This window comes from Myxocyprinus asiaticus, chromosome 30 (genome assembly GCF_019703515.2).
Source record: "Myxocyprinus asiaticus isolate MX2 ecotype Aquarium Trade chromosome 30, UBuf_Myxa_2, whole genome shotgun sequence".
NCBI classification, from domain to species: domain Eukaryota; kingdom Metazoa; phylum Chordata; class Actinopteri; order Cypriniformes; family Catostomidae; genus Myxocyprinus; species Myxocyprinus asiaticus.
This window is the reverse complement of record NC_059373.1, coordinates 10,223,440-10,243,364: the sequence shown is the minus strand read 5'-3', so window position 1 is coordinate 10,243,364 and position 19,925 is coordinate 10,223,440. Positions and strand designations below refer to the sequence as shown.

Here is a 19,925-nt window from a genome sequence, read left to right as displayed (position 1 = left end):
AGCCGAGACAAGGTCCCGGCCATTTCAGTGGGTAGTTCAGTATTGTGGCAAGAGGGACACAATGTCTCGTTCCCTCCATCAGGGAATGGAGGTTACGAAAGTAAGCAGGACATTCCCTATCTGTCACTCACTCGACGTTGTGTCGATATAGTGACACTAGGGGTCCCTATACGAAACGCCACAATAAGCTGAACTGTGTTACGTGGACTGGCGGTGCGAGATGGGCAGACCACTGTGTGCCTTGTAGCCAGCGCACCAGGCCATCATGTAACCTCCTCCAATGCTCTTATGAGCGTCAAACGGTCCTTTGGGAACAAGTCGACTTGCCCAACAAATAGGGACAGGCTAGCCCAGCCGTGGCCTCTTTTCCTCTTTTTTTTCTCCACAAAAAGAGTGGAATTTTGTTTACCGGCTGGGGGCCATAAGTGTCTACGTCGGGGGGGGGGTGTCACTCCCAAGGGGAAGACACCGTGGAGACCACACGGGGGGGGGGACTTGTGGAGAAGTCCCATGGTAGGTCCTACCCGAGAGGGGAGGAACTCTACAAACATGGTGACCTGGAGGACCCTCTGCCCAAGGTAGACGCAGTTTACTGACAGGGAAACAATTTAGCGGCACATATATCACATGGGGTCACCTATGGGGAACCAGCGCATGTGGAGCACCTACCCCTGTACAGGGCTTAGTTAGCACATGTACCGGGCCGGCAACGAGTTTCTCCACAAACTCGCCTGCCACAGGGCTAAGGAGGAAAGTCATCCAGGGATCACAACTTGTGAACACGACTGGGAGTCAAAAGCGCACATCTTCACCTCAGGGGAGGGGAAAGGCACTATGCGCAAGCGGTACACCCGGCCAGCTGTCCCGGAACTCACCTGCTCGTACCTGACAATATACGGGATGAGACCGGCTCAACCCAGAGATTGTAGAACCTCTCAAAGGTGTTGGGTGTTGCCCAGCCCGCTGCTCTGCTGATGTCTGCCAAAGAGGCGCCATTGGTCAGGGCCCAGGAGGCCGCCACACTCCTTGTAGCGTGGGCTCATAGCCCCACGGGGGGCAGCACGTCCTGAGCGTGGTATGCCATCACGATGGTGTCAATGACCCAATGGGCGATCCTCTGTTTGGAGACAGCGCTCTCTTTCCGCTGTCCACCAAAGCAGACAAAGAGCTGCTCGGAGCTCTGCGTGCAATCCAAATAGATGCTTAAAGCAACAACCAAGATGTGGGGACAGCAACACCAAGGCTGGGTCTACCTCCTCCCGGGGAAGCGCTTGCAGGTTCACCACCTGATCCCTAAATGGGGTCGTGGGAACCTTGGGCACATAGCCCGGTTGTGGTCTCAGGATCACATGAGAGTAGACCGAACTCCAGGCACGTTTCACTGACAGAGAATGCCTGCAGGTCCCCTACCCTCTTGATGGAAGTGAGTGCAGTCAGGAGGGCAGTCTTCAAAGAGAATGCCTTAAGCTCAACTGACTCCAGGGGCTCGAAGGGAGCTCCCCGTAGACCCCGAAGGACTACAGAGAGGTCCCACAAGGGGATGAGGTGCGGTCTGGAGGGATTCAACCTCCTAGCACCTCTCAGGAACCTGATGATCAAGTCGTGCTTCCCCAAATACTTACCATCTACTGCATCGTGATTTGCCGAAACTGTGGCTACATACACCTTCAAGGTGGAGGTGCGCGTCTCTGGGGGTCTTCGCGTCAAGAAGAACACCACTTAGCAAACAGACACCACTTCAAGGCATACAGGCGCCTCGGTGAGGGAGCCCTAGCCTGAGTGATCGTGTCTACCACCGCGGGTGTTAGGCCACTTAGGTCTTCCGCATCCCGTCCAAGGGCAAGACGTGGAGATTCCTCAAATCAGCCCGTTTTGGAGGAGTCTGTTGTAACCACTATATGCCTGAGACCTGCTCCAGGGGAACCCCTGCCCGCAGAAATGCAAGGTCGGTCCAAGGGCTGAAGAGGTGGCGACAGATCGGTGTGACAACCACACGATGTGTCCCGTAGTGCCATGCCCATCTCAGGACTCGAGTCTGAAGCCAGTGCTGAAGCGGTCTCATATGCATCAACCCAAGCGGTGTGGCCAACGCTGAGGATGCCATATACCCCAGGAGCCTCCGAAAAAGTTTCAATGGAACCACTGTCCTCCATCTGAACACCTTAAGACAGTTCACCACCGACTGTGCGCGCTCGTTCGTGAGGCACGCCGACATCAAGACCGAGTCCAACTCCAAGCCGAGAAAAAAGATGCTCTGAACCGGGGAGAGCTTGCTCTTTTCCCAGTTGCATGAGCACCAGGCTCCTGTGCACACACAACACATCCCAAGAGTGAGCTAGGATTAGCCAATCATCGAGATAGTTGAGAATGCGGACACCCACTACCCTTAGCGGGGCAAGGGCTGCCTCTGTGACCTTCGTAAAGACACGAGGGGACAAGGACAGGCCGAAGGGGAGGACCTTGTACTGGTATGCCCGGCCCTTGAAAGCAAACCGCAGGAAGGGTCTGTGACGAGGTAAAACCGAGACGTGGAAGTACGCGTCCTTCAGGTCTACCGCCGCAAACTAATCTTGATGCTGGATGCTCGATAGAATGCGCTTTTGCATCAGCATCTTAACGGGAGTCTGTGCAAAGCCTGGTTCAGTAGTCGCAGGTCCAATATTGGCCGCAACCCTCTGCCTTTCTTTGGTACAATTAAGTAGGGGCGCCTGGGTGGGCGCCTGGCAAACTGAATTGCGTAGCCGAGTCGGACGATCCTGATCAATCACTGCGACGGGTTGGGGAGCATGAGCCACGGCCCTAAGCTCCGAGCGAGGGGGACCAAGGGGACAATCGTGTCAGATGTACCGGTGGGTGGGGCATCGTGATGGGGTGGAGCCTGAGGTGCCACGTCGAGGGGGCTGGAGCCCTGACTTCGTGGTCGTGCTGAGTCTGGGAACATCGAAGCACTTACCTGGCTCCGGATACCCACCAAAGGGCCGGTCAGGGAGGGGGGAGTCAGTCGTCCCTGCAGTCTGTCAGAACCGGCCTGGCATGGAGGTTTGTGCCACAGCTGGGCTCGCAGGGGCAGGGGGGCCGCCCCTGGAGCGCCATACCTGCCATAAAGGAACGGTGGCAGGTGGTCATGATAACAATGGCCGTGAGAACCGGATATGTGACCCAGGGAATGTGGAATGAGGTGTGAGCCCAGTCAAGTCCTTAACGTCAGACTGGACAGCCCGCTCTCCGATGCTGCAATCGAGAGCTCATCCACTTCATGAGCGCTGAAACGAGATCGCAAACTCACCCTGAGATGAGCCGACGTTCTCATCCCAGCGGGGCAAACGAGCGTACTGGGGAATGGGAAGTTCGTGGGGAGTTATCCGGCGGAGTGGCTCCCATTGGGGTCCCCAAATCGCCCCCAGTGCTAACCGATGCGGCCTCAAACCCGTCGGTAGAAGGACAGAGGCGGGGAGCCACTGGGGTGGTCTTTCCCTCTAACGAAGGAAAAACCGCAACCGCAACGTTGCCATGGTCACGCTCTCACAGTGAGAACATGACCCGTCCACGAATGCTGTCTCTGCATGGGCAGGGCCCAAGCACGTAAGACTGCGATCGTGGCCATCAGAAGCGGAGAGGTAATGACCGCAACCAGGAAATACACACAAACGGAGAGGCCCTTTCTTCCCAGAGGTGCATGAGGAGCTCACAAGGTCATGGCGGGCACCTTTCACTGCCCGGACCCGGTCTCTGAGCTCCTCTGCTCTCACTACCCTTGATGGTGGGGCTGCCAGGGGGGTACTCAGCGATTCCCTAGGTGGATAAGGCAGTTAAAAACGCCACCACCTGGCGGGGCCGCCTGAGACCTCCGTCCAGCACCTGTAGGGTTCCTGGCGACTAAGGCCTGCAGTGCGCCTGGACAGGCCACCTCCACCCTGCACGCCATGGCTCTCCTGCAAGTGCACCAAGGCAAGGCACTAAGAGAACTGCACGAGGGTAGTTCTGACCCAGAATTGATGCAGGAGCTGTGCTTGGCGACCGACCTCACTCTCTGGGCGACGTGTGCACTCTCGGGCAGGCGATGTTCACCCTGGTGGTCCAGGAGCGCCACCTTATGGCTCAACCGCACGGCTCCGAATAGAAAATCTGAATGAGTGGTTGCGAGCCAGCTCCTTTTATACCCGTATGTTCGGGGGAGTGGCATGCAAATTCCACTTGCCAATTCCCTTTGGCCTTTTTTCAAAATCAGAGGTGTTTGGGGCTCCCAAGAGTGACCCCTAGTGTCACTACATCGACACAATGTCGAGTGAGTGACAGATAGGGAACACTGTATGTCCAAAGAAACCTCAGAAAAATGGCTGCATTAAACATGAAGAAACTCCAGCGAGTTTCCTCACATCCAATTCCTGTTTTGGTGCATCCCTTTCAGCAGTGATCATCCCTGTGCCCTATTCCCTTCAAAGACAATTAGCCTCCACTGTGAGTGCTTCAGAGGGCTGAAAGGTGATAACAGTCATTTAAATTAAATTTTTAAGTGATACTTATTGGAAAATCTGTTTGGAATGACACTACATCATGGATTGTGCACCCTTTAAAGTGTCCTGTGAAGTCATGATCAGCGCAAGTTAGAACACAGCCATACACACTGATCAAATTGAGGGGGTGGGGACATTCTCGTTCTATAAAGCATTTGATTGGTCAAAAGTAATGCAGTACATTTTGAGTCATAATGTACATTTCTGGGTCTTTCCTGCCGTAAGAGAGAGACTGCAGATTTTAAATATTAAAATATATATCTAATATATTCTGAAAATGAATTTTGTCAACGTTTAGAAGTACACTAGCATATAGATGGCCTTAAAGCTAATAGATATGATTTAAAAGCAGCAAAACTTTCATTTGGATTTCACAGGGTCTTTAAAGGATACATCGGCTGCGACTCTCAGATCTATAATTATCTTTTACATTTGGAAGTTTATCTATGATACCTAAGAATTTTTATTTTATTTTGTGGAGTTTTACTTACATTAAGTCACTGAGAGAATATGAGATCTTATTTTTTAGTCTCTTACTGGCAGTACTTTTTCTTTCAGTAGCATGTTGCACCAACATTCTGTACAGAAAGTTTGAACAAACATACTTTTAAATGACTTCTTTTTGGTGTTTAACGGCGATTGACTACCACCATTTGGAGCATTATCGCCACCTATCAGAACTACTACTTCTTACTTTCTTCTTTAACAGTGTCCGCAACTTAAAGTAATGCCTTCTTCTCTTAACATGGACCAGACTCTCCTTTCTTTTAACCCCCACCTCCCCCCGGACCTCTCAGGACCCAGTATCCACCGGCGCTGTGTGTTCAGCTCCTCTGGTGTACACACCAGGCGCCTCCCAGCCCAACAGATTTTATTTTTTTATTTTAATTTTTTAATTTATTTCCTATTTAGTTTTTATTTATTTTGGATTTTGTTTAGACACAACATAATTCCCATAGTTCCATTTATGTTATTCCATAGTTTTGATGACTTTACTATTATTCTAAAATGTGAAAAAAAAAAAAAAAATATTATAAAGAATGAGTGTTTCAAAACTTTTGAAAGGTAGTATGTATATATATGTATATATATATATATATATTCACAGCCAAGAATAATGTTTGCATGAAAAAGATTTTCTATTGATTGCCCATCCCTGTTTTCCTGATATGTTTCTAACACTGACAGATCTACTTCTGGAGCTTACCATATCCATGGAGGATTAATTGGCCAAATAACAGTTTGACTAAATTCTCTTCCACACAGACCTAGTTCTTCTGCCAACCTGTTCCCCATCCATCCGAAACATGATATTCCTCTGAGCTCTCTTTCCCAACTATTTCTTAATACCTCCTTTGTTGTGTGCGAGTCACCATGACCTTTTAAATTAATCCAGTTTGTTCCAGCAATCTGATTTCTTCTTAATTTCAAAGGCATCTCTCCCATCAATACTTCTAATGCTGCTACTGGGGACATCTCTTTTAAATGACTGAAAGTAGGCTCACACCTAGCTCATGGGAACACAAATCTCACCCATGGTAACTGTAAATAACCCATTGTCGTAACATAAAACAATATTATTAACATTAAACGGAACTTTAAACATAATTATAACCCCCAATTACTTTTAAATGTTAATTTAAAACACCCTCAAACAGTCCCCAAAACCTGCACAGGCCTACCTCATTATTTATGTGAACACAACAGCCAATAGAAAGTCCCCAAGCAAAAACCACAACAGATGTTACAATATTTTTTCTATGAGGTTCAGTTTCAATTTACTGACAGAACTGATTACCTGTTGTTTGTTACTGATTTGCAAGGGAAAAAAAATAGCTAAATAATTCCACTGTCACAGTGGCAAAAAATACATATAAATAAAAATAATGCAAAATTCAATTGCATGGCTTGTAAGATTTTTTTCAATAAATAATTTCATTATAAATAAATTATACGTTTTATAATTAGTTTAATAATATTTTAAGTTTATATTATATACAGTTAGCAAGTTATGATTTACTAAATCTACCCGAGAGCAGAAAAGCCTCAGGATAGACTGAACAACCTGGCACCAGCCCTCTCATTTCAGAGATCTTATGGTAACTTTGCCAATGCAAGAACTTCTACGTGTATAATTATTTTTGTTTGTATGCATGTTTTTTTTTTTTTTTTACTAATTTATTGCTTGATTCAAATATTTGATTTAAAATTGCATATTAATGTCAAGGCTTCTTAAAGTCACATAAAATTCACTCCAAATGAAAGTATTCCTTAAAATGCAAGATTTCTCCATTGACTGCCAGTTTTTTTTTTTTTAAGTCCCACATAATTTACCCCAAAACTAAATATGCTTAAAAATCAAGACCTTTATAATCAGTGGTTCCATAAAACACTTTTAAGGAGGCAAAAAGAAAGTACATCATCAATGTTAATGTTTGGGTCTTTAAGAGCTTGACTGAATGTTTGGGCATTATAGGCATGTACAAATAGTTCTACCTAGATTGCATTTTCGAGCATATAAAAGTTTGTGCATGCCTTGGATCCCAAAAATGCTGTCTACGTAGGCAGCTTGCTAGGCTTTGAAACACAGCCTCTCTCACACTTTTTCTGACCTTCATCTATAGGGTAACCATATTGCTAGTGTATACAGCCATAATTTGAAAGTGTTTTGAGAAGTCTCTCTCACACACACATACACAGCTGCAGTAGAGAGCAATGCCTCTGCTCATCACCATACTAATGCCGCTGTAATGGACACATTAAAATCCATCAAATGTTACTGATGTTCAAACACCCCCTATCTGTTCCCTCTTTCATATGTCTCTGTCTCTTTCTCTGTCTCTTTCTCCATCCCTGTTCTGTCTATCAGTGTGTGCTAACTCTCACAACATCACTTCCTTCTCATATCCTCTGGCTTTGTATCCCTTTCTTTCCACATCTCTCCTTATCCTGTGATGGTATGTGTGTCTCACACTTTTTCTGTTTTCTCCTTGTGTCTCCGGGCTTTTTTATTTCACTTTCTGTATGTCAGTACATCTCTGCTATGTTTCCAATGTGTCGTGCCTTCACTCTCTCTTTTTCTGCCTCTCTTTTTCTCTCGTCTCCATTGTGATGACACGAGTGACATCTGTTTTCCGCTACGTGCTGTGCTTTAGGTTGTTTGTTCACCCCACAATATATGGCATGAGCGGAACACATGTAATGTCAATGGCTGTGTCGCTATGACAACCTTGCAGGGGTCTAGAGCGAGTGAATGAGAGATCGGGCAAAGCGAGAGTGCTGGTATTGCAGAGTCGAGGTTGTTAAGACTGTCACACTCTCCATTGCACTCTTAAAATGTGTGTGAGATAAATTAAATATGTTGTATCTAACTTTTTATTGGGCATCCAGATAAGATATTAATGTGTGACAGACTGAAGAAAAGCTAAACTGAATTACATTTTGCATATTAGTGCTTTGGTTTAATTACAAAAACAATACCTTAAAGGGATAGTTAATTCGAAAATTAAAATTTTGTAATAATTCACCTGCGAGTTGTTCCAAACATGTATGACTTTCTTTCTTCTGTATGTAAAACAAAAGGAGATGTTTGGCTGAATGTCAAACTCAGTCACCATTTACTTTCAATGTATGAAAGTAAAGTGAATTGTGACTGAGACCATCAGTTCCTAACATTTGACCTAAGATTTTTTGTTTGTTTGTGTTATACTTGTAATTAAGAAAGTGATATGGTTTTGAAACAACATGGATGTGAGTAAATGAAGACAGAATTTTTATTTTGGAGTGAACTATCCCTTGTAACGTTGATTATGCTTCCCCTTTAAGTATTAAGTAGAGTATGTACAGTATGTTTTTCATGTGAACTAATGAGCAGTGTCACTCATAATCTTCATTTCATATACCTCAAAGCATATAGTGTGCCATTCCAAGATGGAGGAACTAAGTTTGGCTGAGCAATACAGCTCGCAATCTATTAAATGGGGCATTAAATCCAAAGCTCGTGCTACCCGTCATCCCAACCAACACTTTGAAATGAACGTAATCTCTTATATAGAGCCTGGCATAAATTATGGATCAGATATCAAATACAATTTCTTCCAAAGACAGAAGCAGCAAGACTTATGAGACAAATCTCATAAAATGAGCCAAGCGTCCCGTAAAATGACTGGCTTAAATAAAAATGAAAAACGAGCCAGTGAAAGAGTCTTTTTCTCTAGCCATTACTGCTCCGCCTCTGAAAAGAAAACCGCTGACAAATCTGAGATAAGAGAAGTAGCACCCATGTGTGGATGGGAAAAGATTGTCTGTTGCGATGTTCACGTTTAGCGTCCTTGTCTTTCCAGAGTTTCAGTGCTATTCTCAGGCACCTTGTTGTCATGGCGACTAACAAGAGCATCTCAGCGGCATCCTTAGAGCTCAGAACGCTGAATATTGAAAACAAGGTGCTGGCGAGATGAGTGCCACGTCCTGCCTCCGATGTGGAAGTGCGATAAAAGCGCAGTCGGAGCAATGGCTGCAGTGCCTTTGGGCAGGTCTTTCATCCTCCATCTGCCCACTTCTTCATTCTTACATTCTTCATTGGATCATTCCTTCATGAAGTTCAGATTTTACACTATCCATCCATCCATCCATCCATTATTCATTCACCAATTGACACATTCATTATTTCATTAAGTTTCTTTCAAGTTTATTCTTCAAGTTGACATTATTTATTTATTTATATTTATACTTTGGTAATTCATTCTTTCATTCATTCAAGTTCATCCTTTAAACTGACATAAACATTTTTTTTTATCAATCCATCCATCCATCCATCCACATTTTCTCTTATTACTTGTTTCCTAATTCATTACTTCATTCATGAAGTTCCTCCTTTAAACTGACATACATTTATATCCATCCATCCATCCATCCATACATATTTGTTCATTCATTTATGCAATTCATTGTTAAAACTCCTTCATTTTTTGTTTTTTATCCATCCACAAATCCATCTTTCCATTCATAATTTTTTTTATGGCCATTCATTCATTAATTCAGTGGCTACGTTCACACAGCATTTGAATGTGACCCAAATCTGATTTTCTGCTCAAATTAGATTTTTTTTTGTAAGGTCGTTCACATGACATTTTAAATGTAGCCCATATCAGATACTGGTATGAACAGCCGACGCTTGTTAACTGGTCTGCATGCGTATAACCCTCCCTGATTATGTGTATCAAACTCTGGCGTGTTCAATATTATTTAAAAATGTAATTAGCTGCGAGTTTTTTTAGTGGATAAGACACTTAATGCCTACTGTATATAATAATATGTCTGCAAGTGATGGAGAAAAACCATCTTGATGGATAAAGTATTTTTAAATAAAGTAATTTGCTTTTGTATGGTACAATTTAATTATCAGAGTGTAATATAACTTAAGAGCAAAACACATCATAAAATCGAAGGACCACAAAAAAACAGCATAAGGAGTCGCGTGGCGGATGTTGAGAAACAGATCAACTATCTGAGAGGGAATTAGCTGCTAACCCACTAGCGACCAAGGTAGACTTGGAGCGCAACTGGGAAAAGTTGGAAGACCTTGAGAATCGTAACCGGTGAAACAACGTCCGATGTGTTGGAATTCCTGAAGATGAAGAAGGCAGAGATATGGTGAAATTCCTAGACAGGCTCTTCCCGAGTCTGCTCGACATAACAGGCCATAAGCTGGAAATCGAACGAGCTCACAGAGTTCCGGCTCAGAGATCCATGGAGGGAGACAGACCCCGATCAATTCTGGCCAAATTTCTGAGATCATCCGATAAAGATCTTGTGTTACGTGAGGTGAGGAATAAAGGAAGAATATCTTGGAAGAACCACAGCATTTTCTTTTTCCCAGACTTTGCGAATTCAACAAGAGAGAAACGTGATAGATTCAAGGAATGCAAGAAACTCTTACATCAACGGAAGATATATATATATATATATATATATATATATATATATATATACAGGTGCATCTCAATAAATTAGAATGTTGTGGAAAAGTTCATTTATTTCAGTAATTCAACTCAAATTGTGAAACTCGTGTATTAAATAAATTCAATGCACACAGACTGAAGTAGTTTAAGTCTTTGGTTCTTTTAATTGTGATGATTTTGGCTCACATTTAACAAAAACCCACCAATTCACTATCTCAAAAAATTAGAATACATCATAAGACCAATAAAAAAATCATTTTTAGTGAATTGTTGGCCTTCTGGAAAGTATGTTCATTTACTGTATATGTACTCAATACTTGGTAGGGGCTCCTTTTGCTTTAATTACTGCCTCAATTCGGCATGGCATGGAGGTGATCAGTTTGTGGCACTGCTGAGGTGGTGTGGAAGCCCAGGTTTCTTTGACAGTGGCCTTCAGCTCATCTGCATTTTTTGGTCTCTTGTTTCTCATTTTCCTCTTGACAATACCCCATAGATTCTCTATGGGGTTCAGGTCTGGTGAGTTTGCTGGCCAGTCAAGCACACCAACACCATGGTCATTTAACCAACTTTTGGTGCTTTTGGCAGTGTGGGCAGGTGCCAAATCCTGCTGGAAAATGAAATCAGCATCTTTAAAAAGCTGGTCAGCAGAAGGAAGCATGAAGTGCTCCAAAATTTCTTGGTAAATGGGTGCAGTGACTTTGGTTTTTCAAAAAACACAATGGACCAACACCAGCAGATGACAATGCAGCCCAAATCATCACAGACTGTGGAAACTTAACACTGGACTTCAAGCAACTTGGGCTATGAGCTTCTCCACCCTTCCTCCAGACTCTAGGACCTTGGTTTCCAAATGAAATACAAAACTTGCTCTCATCTGAAAAGAGGACTTTGGACCACTGGGCAACAGTCCAGTTCTTCTCCTTAGCCCAGGTAAGACGCCTCTGACGTTGTCTGTGGTTCAGGAGTGACTTGACAAGAGGGATACGACAACTGTAGCCAAATTCCTTGACACGTCTGTGTGTGGTGGCTCTTGATGCCTTGACCCCAGCCTCAGTCCATTCCTTGTGAAGTTCACCCAAATTCTTGAATCGATTTGCTTGACAATCATAAGGCTGCGGTTCTCTTGGTTGGTTGTGCATCTTTTTCTTCCACACTTTTTCCTTCCACTCAACTTTCTGTTAACATGCTTGGATACAGCACTCTGTGAACAGCCAGCTTCTTTGGCAATGAATGTTTGTGGCTTACCCTCCTTGTGAAGGGTGTCAATGATTGTCTTCTGGACAACTGTCAGATCAGCAGTCTTCCCCATGATTGTGTAGCCTAGTGAACCAAACTGAGAGACCATTTTGAAGGCTCAGGAAAACTTTGCAGGTGTTTTGAGTTGATTAGCTGATTGGCATGTCACCATATTCTAATTTTTTGAGATAGTGAATTGGTGGGTTTTTGTTAAATGTGAGCCAAAATCATCACAATTAAAAGAACCAAAGACTTAAACTACTTCAGTCTGTGTGCACTGAATTTATTTAATACACAAGTTTCACAATTTGAGTTGAATTACTGAAATAAATGAACTTTTCCACGACATTCTAATTTATTGAGATGCACCTGTATATATATATATATATATATATATATATATATATATATATATATATATATATATATATATATATATATACTGTATATATATATATATATTATAGTTAATGAGATTCAGTGTTGTCATTTATGTTTAATGTTCAACAGAAGAGGTTTACTTAAGAGTCCCTTAAGCATTCAGCACAAATCACACACACTAGCCTGAGTGGAGAGGTGACTAATGGAAGTCCCATCTATCACTCTTTATCTCTCTGCTCTCTCTCCTTCTCTTTATCACTTTCACTCAGACTCCTTCTTTATCATCCTGCTCTTTTTTTCCTCTTCTCCACCTGCAGGTTCTTCAGTAATATAACTCTATCTGGACGGGACTATTCCTTTAATAATGACGGTTATCTGGCAAATCCACTCCTGGATGTTATCTCCTATACTGCAGGAAGAGGCTGGGAGGAGGTAGGGGAGGAGCCATTAGTATGCTTAAATGCATTTAGATATTCACAATTTTAAATGCTGTTCACAAGTGAGCTTACATTTTGCCCTGTCATTTAAATACAATATAAATGGAATGTGAAGAATGCATTAATGAAATTGTGTGTCGTATGCAGAAGGGTCTGAAATAAATCAAAGAATGAATATATGCAATTTTACATTACATTACAAAAATTTTTGTTCTAAGTCACATTAATTTCATTCTTTAAATGTATAAAATGTCTTATAAGCCGCCAAAATGTGCAAAAGCCCACTCTTTTACTTTTTTGTGGAACTGTATCTGCAAAGCTTTTTGATAAAAGCCTTGTATTCATTAATCTAGGTATCTTTATTTGTTCATGTTCTCTTATAGATTTTGTACATGACAACATTGACTACTGATTTTCATATTCAGTACTCTAAAGGGTTAATTCACCCATCATTTACTCACCCTTATGCCATCCCAGATGTGGATGACTTTCTCTCATCTGCTAAACACAAATTAAGATTTTTAGAAGAATTTTTCTGCTCTGTAGGTGAATAGGTGCAAAAAATTTGAAGCTCCAGAATCCACATAAGGGCAACATAAAAGTACTCCAGACGACTCTGGTGGTTAAATCAATGTCTTCTGAAGCAAAATGATATGTATGGGTGAGAAACAGATCAATATTTGTCATTTTTTTTTTCTTTCTATAAATTCTCCTCCCTGCTCAGTTAATCTCCACTTTCACTTTCTCATTCTTCTTCTGTTTTTGGTGATTCACATTCTTCGTGCAAATCGCCCCCTACTGGGCAGGGAGGAGAATTTATAATTTTAAAAAATTACTTAAATCTGACCTGTTTCTCACCCACACCTATAATATCATGTCTGAACACATGGATTTAACCACTGGAGTCATATGGATTACTTTTATGCTGTCTTTATGTGGATTTTGCAGCATCAATATTTTGGCACCCATTCACTTACATTGTGATGACTTACAGAACAGAGATATTCTTCTAAAAATTTCAGTTTATGTTCTGCAGAATAAAGAAAGTCATACAAATCTGGGATGCCAGGAGGGTGAGTAAATGATGAGAGAATTTTCATTTTTTGGGTGAACTATCCCTTTAAGTTCATATATTGGGCTCTTGTGATGTTGTGCAGCAAAATGATCAACTCTCCCCTGTTTAAAACTCTAAATCCATGGTGAAATGAATTATAAAAATGACTCATCTGCAGTTCGTAGCTAATGTTTTTAATGTCAGATGCTTTTAATGTTTTACTATTTAATACTTCAGTGTCCCTGTTTTTCCAATAACTTGTCCGTTATTGTAAATTACACTCAAAAGAGAAATTGTACACTTGAATGAAATTGACTGGCAATCGCAAATGATTGCACATGAAGCATTGTCTTGGCATATGTCAATAAGCCATAGGAAGAAATAGATTTATGCATTTTTTGGCATTGATTATTCAGCCATTGTTTGTCAGTTTGGAATAGCAGTTTAAGAACTGTTCTAAAGCAGTAAAGAAAACAGTAAATCACTCATTGGTGTGCCAGTTTTATTTTTTTTTATAATTTTCTTTAGAATTTAAGTTAGTTTGAAACAGTATTTGTAAACTATTTTACTTTTGTATTTACAAGTTAAAGTTTCAGCATTTTATGGGTGATTGGACTGTGAAAATCACTGTTCTATACTAGACTGTAGCCAGGTGGTTGAAGGGGAGGGTTTGACAAATAAGAGGGATTGGTGATGTCATCAGATGTGTAATGTCGTTTCAGGGGCAAAGCAATTTACTACATTTTGACTAAAGATTATGAAGATAAATATTTTCTTTGTAATAACATATAAATCATTCACAAATGACCTGGAATGAGGATTAAGAAAGAATACAGACTTAATTTTGATGTCATGTTGACCTTAATTGTTGACATTAAATGGTTAACCATTGGGATCGGGAACCATTAGAATTAACAATGGTGCCATGTTGCTGAAACTTTGAAATGTTTGGATTCACATGTCTTGTTCTAAGGCAAAATGGCTTTGGTCACTGTAAAGTGATGTTGGTATTTGGTATTTTAGACAGTCTGCAGCTCCAAGGTTCTAACTTAATAAAGCGGGGACCACATCCAGGTACTGTCTTATGAATGCCAGGTAGAAATGCTCTGCTATAGCACTAATCCCTCACTGTCTGTAAGATTTAACTTCTTCAAAAAACCATCATGATACACTTTGTATCCATCTATGGTCTCTGAAACATTTCTGTACCATTTTAATGCCATCTCAATACTGTTGTAGGTAGGTTGGTGGGAAAACGGAGTGCTGCGTCTGCGTTACCCACCCTGGTCACGATATGGCCCTTTCCTCAAGCCTTTGGACGATTCCCAGCACTTGCGTGTGGTCACGCTGGAGGAGAGGCCATTTGTCATCGTAGAGCCTGCTGAACCTGGAACAGGCTCCTGCATCAGAGACTCCGTGCCGTGTCGTCTCCCACTCAACAACAGGTCAAGGTTCAGTCCTTAGATTTTTAGACTGGAAATGTTTGACCTTTTGGTTTATCACTTTGGTAAATGTGGCAGTGAATATGCAGATGATGCAAATTACATTTACATTACCCCAGGGGCATTCATTCCCCTTCCTGTCGCTAGTACTGATGCAATTTAAATAAATTAGATGTGCACATAGAAATGGAAGTGGTTGATCAATGATAGGTCGGTATTAGGCACTTTACTTAATTTACCTAATTAAAAAGGAGAATTTTCAGAATTCCAGAATTTCTCCTGGTCTACGGTACAGCCCCTGGGTAAATCTCACTAATACTTTGAAGACGTGTCTGGGGAAAAAAATATTATATTTTGCAAATTATATTTTGCATTAAGAAAATTAAGCCTATTTTTAATACCATTAATGAAGAGTTTTTTTGTTTTTTTTACATTGTAACATGATTTACATGACATTTAAACACATTTCAATGCCCTCCTTAAATTCTCAGTAGCCTACTGTAATGCAAAGAAATGTCAAAGTACTGAATTACATTTATTTTTATAAACAATATTTATTTTATTTATTTATTTAAAATAATAGAATTGTGTCCAATTACTGTGTTACTATAAACTGTATATACAGTTGTATATATATATATATATATATATATATATATATATATATATATATAGGTGGTGGGGTGCTTCATTGTAAAAATATTGTCTTAAAAAAGTTTTTTTTTATTTTAGCAAAATATTATTTCTTATTTTTCTCTTTTCAATTTGGGCTCAAATATGACCCAGATATTTCTTTTTGAGATTCACCGATCAACTATATTTAGAATAATAACCTATTCCTGTTTGATCACAGCTCCAGTTTCTCTCAAATAAAAAAGCAACTTATGAAACTTATGCTATTATAATGATAGATTAAGTTTAGGTTATGTGTGGCAGCCTTGGGTAACAAGACATTGAATTCTATGCATGGATGTTCATTTCATTTCTTTTGCTTGGTTTCTCCTAATTATTTCTTTCTTTTGTTGCTGTCCCTTTACTGTTTCTCTTTCTTTTAGTCTGTCTCTCTTCTTTTCATTTACAGCATGGTTGTTGAGGGCATTCTATCCATGAAGCATTGCTGCAAAGGCTTCTGTATTGATGTTCTCAAGCGGCTGGCTAAAATAGTGGGCTTCACCTATGACCTCTATCTGGTGACCAATGGCAGGCATGGAAAGAACATAAATGGAGAGTGGAACGGGATGGTCGGAGAGGTCAGGGCCTCATTTTATCTCTCAACTATTTGTTGACCTTGAATTCACTATCACAAATTCTACTGAATTCAGTTGCACACGTTTTTTCTTGAATTGTGTCGCTGATAAAGCTCCAGGCTCATGCAAACTTTATTTTGAGGTATTCTTTCTTCAGTATCTGTTATAAATATTTGGAACATAGCTGTTTTTTAGCTAGATGTAATTTGTTTGTTTATGTTATGCTATCCGATATGGCCATCGTCTTGGACTTATACTGACACCTTCGGGTGCGGTTGCCCAGTCGCAGGCCGACGCTGAGCTGGCGGCCATGCTTGCTAAGGCAGCTGCGAGCATCGGGCTGGAGTGGAACCCATCCTCATTCCCTCATAGGATCTCTCCGTGGTCCTGCGGGGAGCCCCGTTTGAGCCCTGGAGTCAGTTGAGCTAAAGGCAGTCTCTTGAAGACTGCCCTCCTGACTCACGTCCATCAAGAGGGTAGGGGACCTGCAGGCGTTCTCTGTCAGCAACATGTGCCTGGAGTTCGGTCCGGAATACTCTCACATGGTCCTGAGGCCCCGACCGAGCTATATGCCCAAGGTTCCCATGACCCACGACGTTTAGGGATCAGTTGGTGAACCTGCAAGCAAAGCTGCCACAGGAGGAGGCAGACTCAGCCTTTTCGTTGCTGTGTCCAGTGCGTGCTTTGTGCATCTACTTGGATTGCACGCAGAGCTTTAGATGCTCTGAGCAGATTTTTGTCTGCTTCGGAGGACAGCGGAATGGGAGCGCTGTCTCCAAACAGAGGATCGCCCACTGGGTCGTTGAAGCCATCGTTTTGGCATACCACGCCCAGGACGTGCCACTCCCCTTGGGGCTTCAGGCACACTCCACCAGGAGTGTGGCGGCCTCCTGGGCCCTGACCAATGGCGCCTCTTTGGCAGACATCGGTAGAGCAGCGGGCTGGGTAACACCCAATACCTTCGAGAGGTTCCTCAATCTCCGGGTTGAGCTGGTTCATCCTATGTGTTGTCAGGTATGAACAGGTAAGTAACTGGCCGGGTGTTCCGCTTGCGTATAGTGCCTTTCCCCTCCTGGAGGGGGAGACATGTGCTTTTTATCCCCCAGCCGTGTTCACGAGGTCGTGGACCCTGGATGTCCTTCCTCCTTAGCCCTGTGGCAGGTGAGTTCACGGAGAAACTTGATGCCGGCACAGTATGTGTGCTATTAGGCCCTGTACTGGGGTAGGTGCTCCACATGCGCTGGTTGCCTGTTTGTAACCCTGTGTGATGTATCTTCTGCGAGACGGTTTCCCTGTTGGTAAACCCGTGTCTTCCTTGGGCAGAGTTTCCCTCTGCCACCGGTCGGCGTGTTTGTAGAGCTCCGTCCCCTCTGGGTAGGACCTACCATGGGGACTTCTCCAAATGCGACACTGCCAACAAGACTCGGTAAGACCATGTGAAGTATTTCCACACAATTGCCTCCCCTCTGGGCAGGCTGTGGTCTCCGCGGTGTCTTCCCCTTGGGAATGGACACCCCCCCGACGCGGACACTTATGGATCCCAGCTGAACGATTTCCATTCTTCTTTGGGGAGAAAAGAAGAAGAGAAGAGGCCATGGCTGGGACGGCCTGTCCCCATTTTGGGCAGTCGACTTATCCCCGAGGTGCGGGGGACCGTATGACACTGGGGGAGGTTACGTAACGGCCAGGTGCGCTGGCTACGAGGCACACAATGGTTTGCCCATCTCGCACTGCCAGTCCACTTAACACAGTTCAGCTAGATGTGGCGTTTCGTATAGGGACCACTAGTGTCACTACATCGACACAATGTCAAGTGAGTGACAGATAGGGAATGTCCTGGTTACTTTCGTAACCTCTGTTCCCTGATATGGGGAATGAGATGTTGTGTCCCTCCTGCCACAACGCTGAACTACATGCTGAAATTGCCGGGATCCTGTCTCGGCTCCTCAGCACAAAACCTGAATGAGTGGTTGCGAGCCAGCTCCTTTTATACCCGTATGTCTGGGGGAGTGGCTTGCAAATTCTCAAAGATCAGTGGTGTCTGGGGGTGTCTGGGGCTCCCAAGAGCGTCCCCTAGTGTCACTACATCGACACAATGTCTCGTTCCCTCCATCAGGGAACGGAGGTTACGAAAGTAACCAGGACATTTTCAGTTACCAGTGTTATTTTAGAAATGCACTATTTGCAGTCAGCCATGATTAATTTATTCCGCGAGCAAAAGTGTTTGATAATAGGTGGGTTACTAAAATTAAATTAGTAGTAGTCTGCTGGTGATGTGATCACAACATGTGATCTCAGCTCTATGTAAAATAAAACTTCTTCATCTCATTTTTTTTTAGGGGTAAAACTATTATAATGAGGATAAAATTAGTGAGTGCTCATTAATGTCACATAAATGTCCGATCTAAAGTTTTGAAAATTCTAAAAAACTTTCATGTAGACTAATTCGTTTTTACTAAAGGTCAGCTATTACACTAAGCTACTTTGACATCCACTCAACTGTTGGAGGCAGTACGATTTCACTATGTCTAATGTCATTAGCCTTTTTCCCCACCAGGTAGTATCCAAGCGTGCTGACATGGCGATCGGCTCCCTGACTATCAATGAAGAAAGGTCAGAGGTTGTGGAGTTCTCTGTTCCGTTTGTGGAGACTGGCATCAGTGTCATGGTCTCTCGTAGCAATGGCACTGTGTCACCATCTGCTTTCCTTGGTAAGGGAATAGTAGGGAATGTCACAGGCTTCATGTAACTTTCAGATTTAGAGTTACTCTAATCATGTTGTTCCATGTATCAAATAGTACATCTTTTTAATTCAAAGTTGACCATACACTTGCAAGTCTTCAAAAGTCATCTTTTTGTCAAAGCTGTGCCCTGACATTTAGTGCATGTGATATGTTGTGGGTGACGCAAGTTTTCATCTGGCATGTGTCATTTCTTGATTCTGCCTCCCTACCCCCTTCTCCCCATCATTTCCTGTCCTCTACTGCCACTCTCAATAAAAGTAAAGTAAAATGCAAAAAACTTCAGTGATTCTGTTTAGATTTTCTTATGCATAGACAAATTATACTGTTTTTTGAGACTTATCCTCTAGTTAATAGTTCACCCAAAAACAATTATCTCATAATTTACTCACCCTCTTGCCATCCCATATGTGTATGACTTTCTTTCTTCTACAGAACACAAATGAAGATTTTTAGAAGACTATCTCAGCTCTGTAGGTCCTCACAATGCAAGTGAATGGTGACCAGAAGCACATAAATGCAGCATAAAAGTAATCCATAAGACTCCAGTGGTTGAATCCATATCTTCTGAAATGATAGGTGTGGGTGAGAAACAGACCAATATTTAAGTCCTTTTTTACTATAAATCTGCACTTTCACATTCAGCCACCTACTGGTTGGAGCTGGCCAAAGGTGGAGATTTATATTAAAAAGGAATTAAATATTGATCTGTTTCTCACCCATACCTATCAAAACTCTTCTGAAGATGTGGATTTAACCACTGGAGACTTATGGATTACTTTAATGCTGCCTTTATGAGATTTTAGACCTTCTGAGCTTTGGTCACCATTCATTTGCATTGTATGGACCTATAGAGCTGAGATATTCATCTAAAAATCTTTGAAGGTGTTTAGCAGAAGAAAGAAAGTCATGC

At 42.5% G+C, this 19,925-nt stretch overlaps 1 protein-coding gene across 1 annotated transcript in view; it reads left to right on the top strand.

Annotated features, from left to right (window-relative positions):
- The window catches only part of grin2da (glutamate receptor, ionotropic, N-methyl D-aspartate 2D, a), a 73,559-nt gene that overhangs the window by 32,843 nt on the left and 20,791 nt on the right, over nucleotides 1–19,925 (top strand). Inside the window, exons 5-8 of the mRNA XM_051664769.1 lie at nucleotides 12,409–12,523; nucleotides 14,822–15,027; nucleotides 16,106–16,274; nucleotides 18,829–18,982. Coding sequence (XP_051520729.1) covers nucleotides 12,409–12,523; nucleotides 14,822–15,027; nucleotides 16,106–16,274; nucleotides 18,829–18,982 — 644 coding nt within the window. The remainder of the gene's footprint in view (nucleotides 1–12,408; nucleotides 12,524–14,821; nucleotides 15,028–16,105; nucleotides 16,275–18,828; nucleotides 18,983–19,925) is intronic.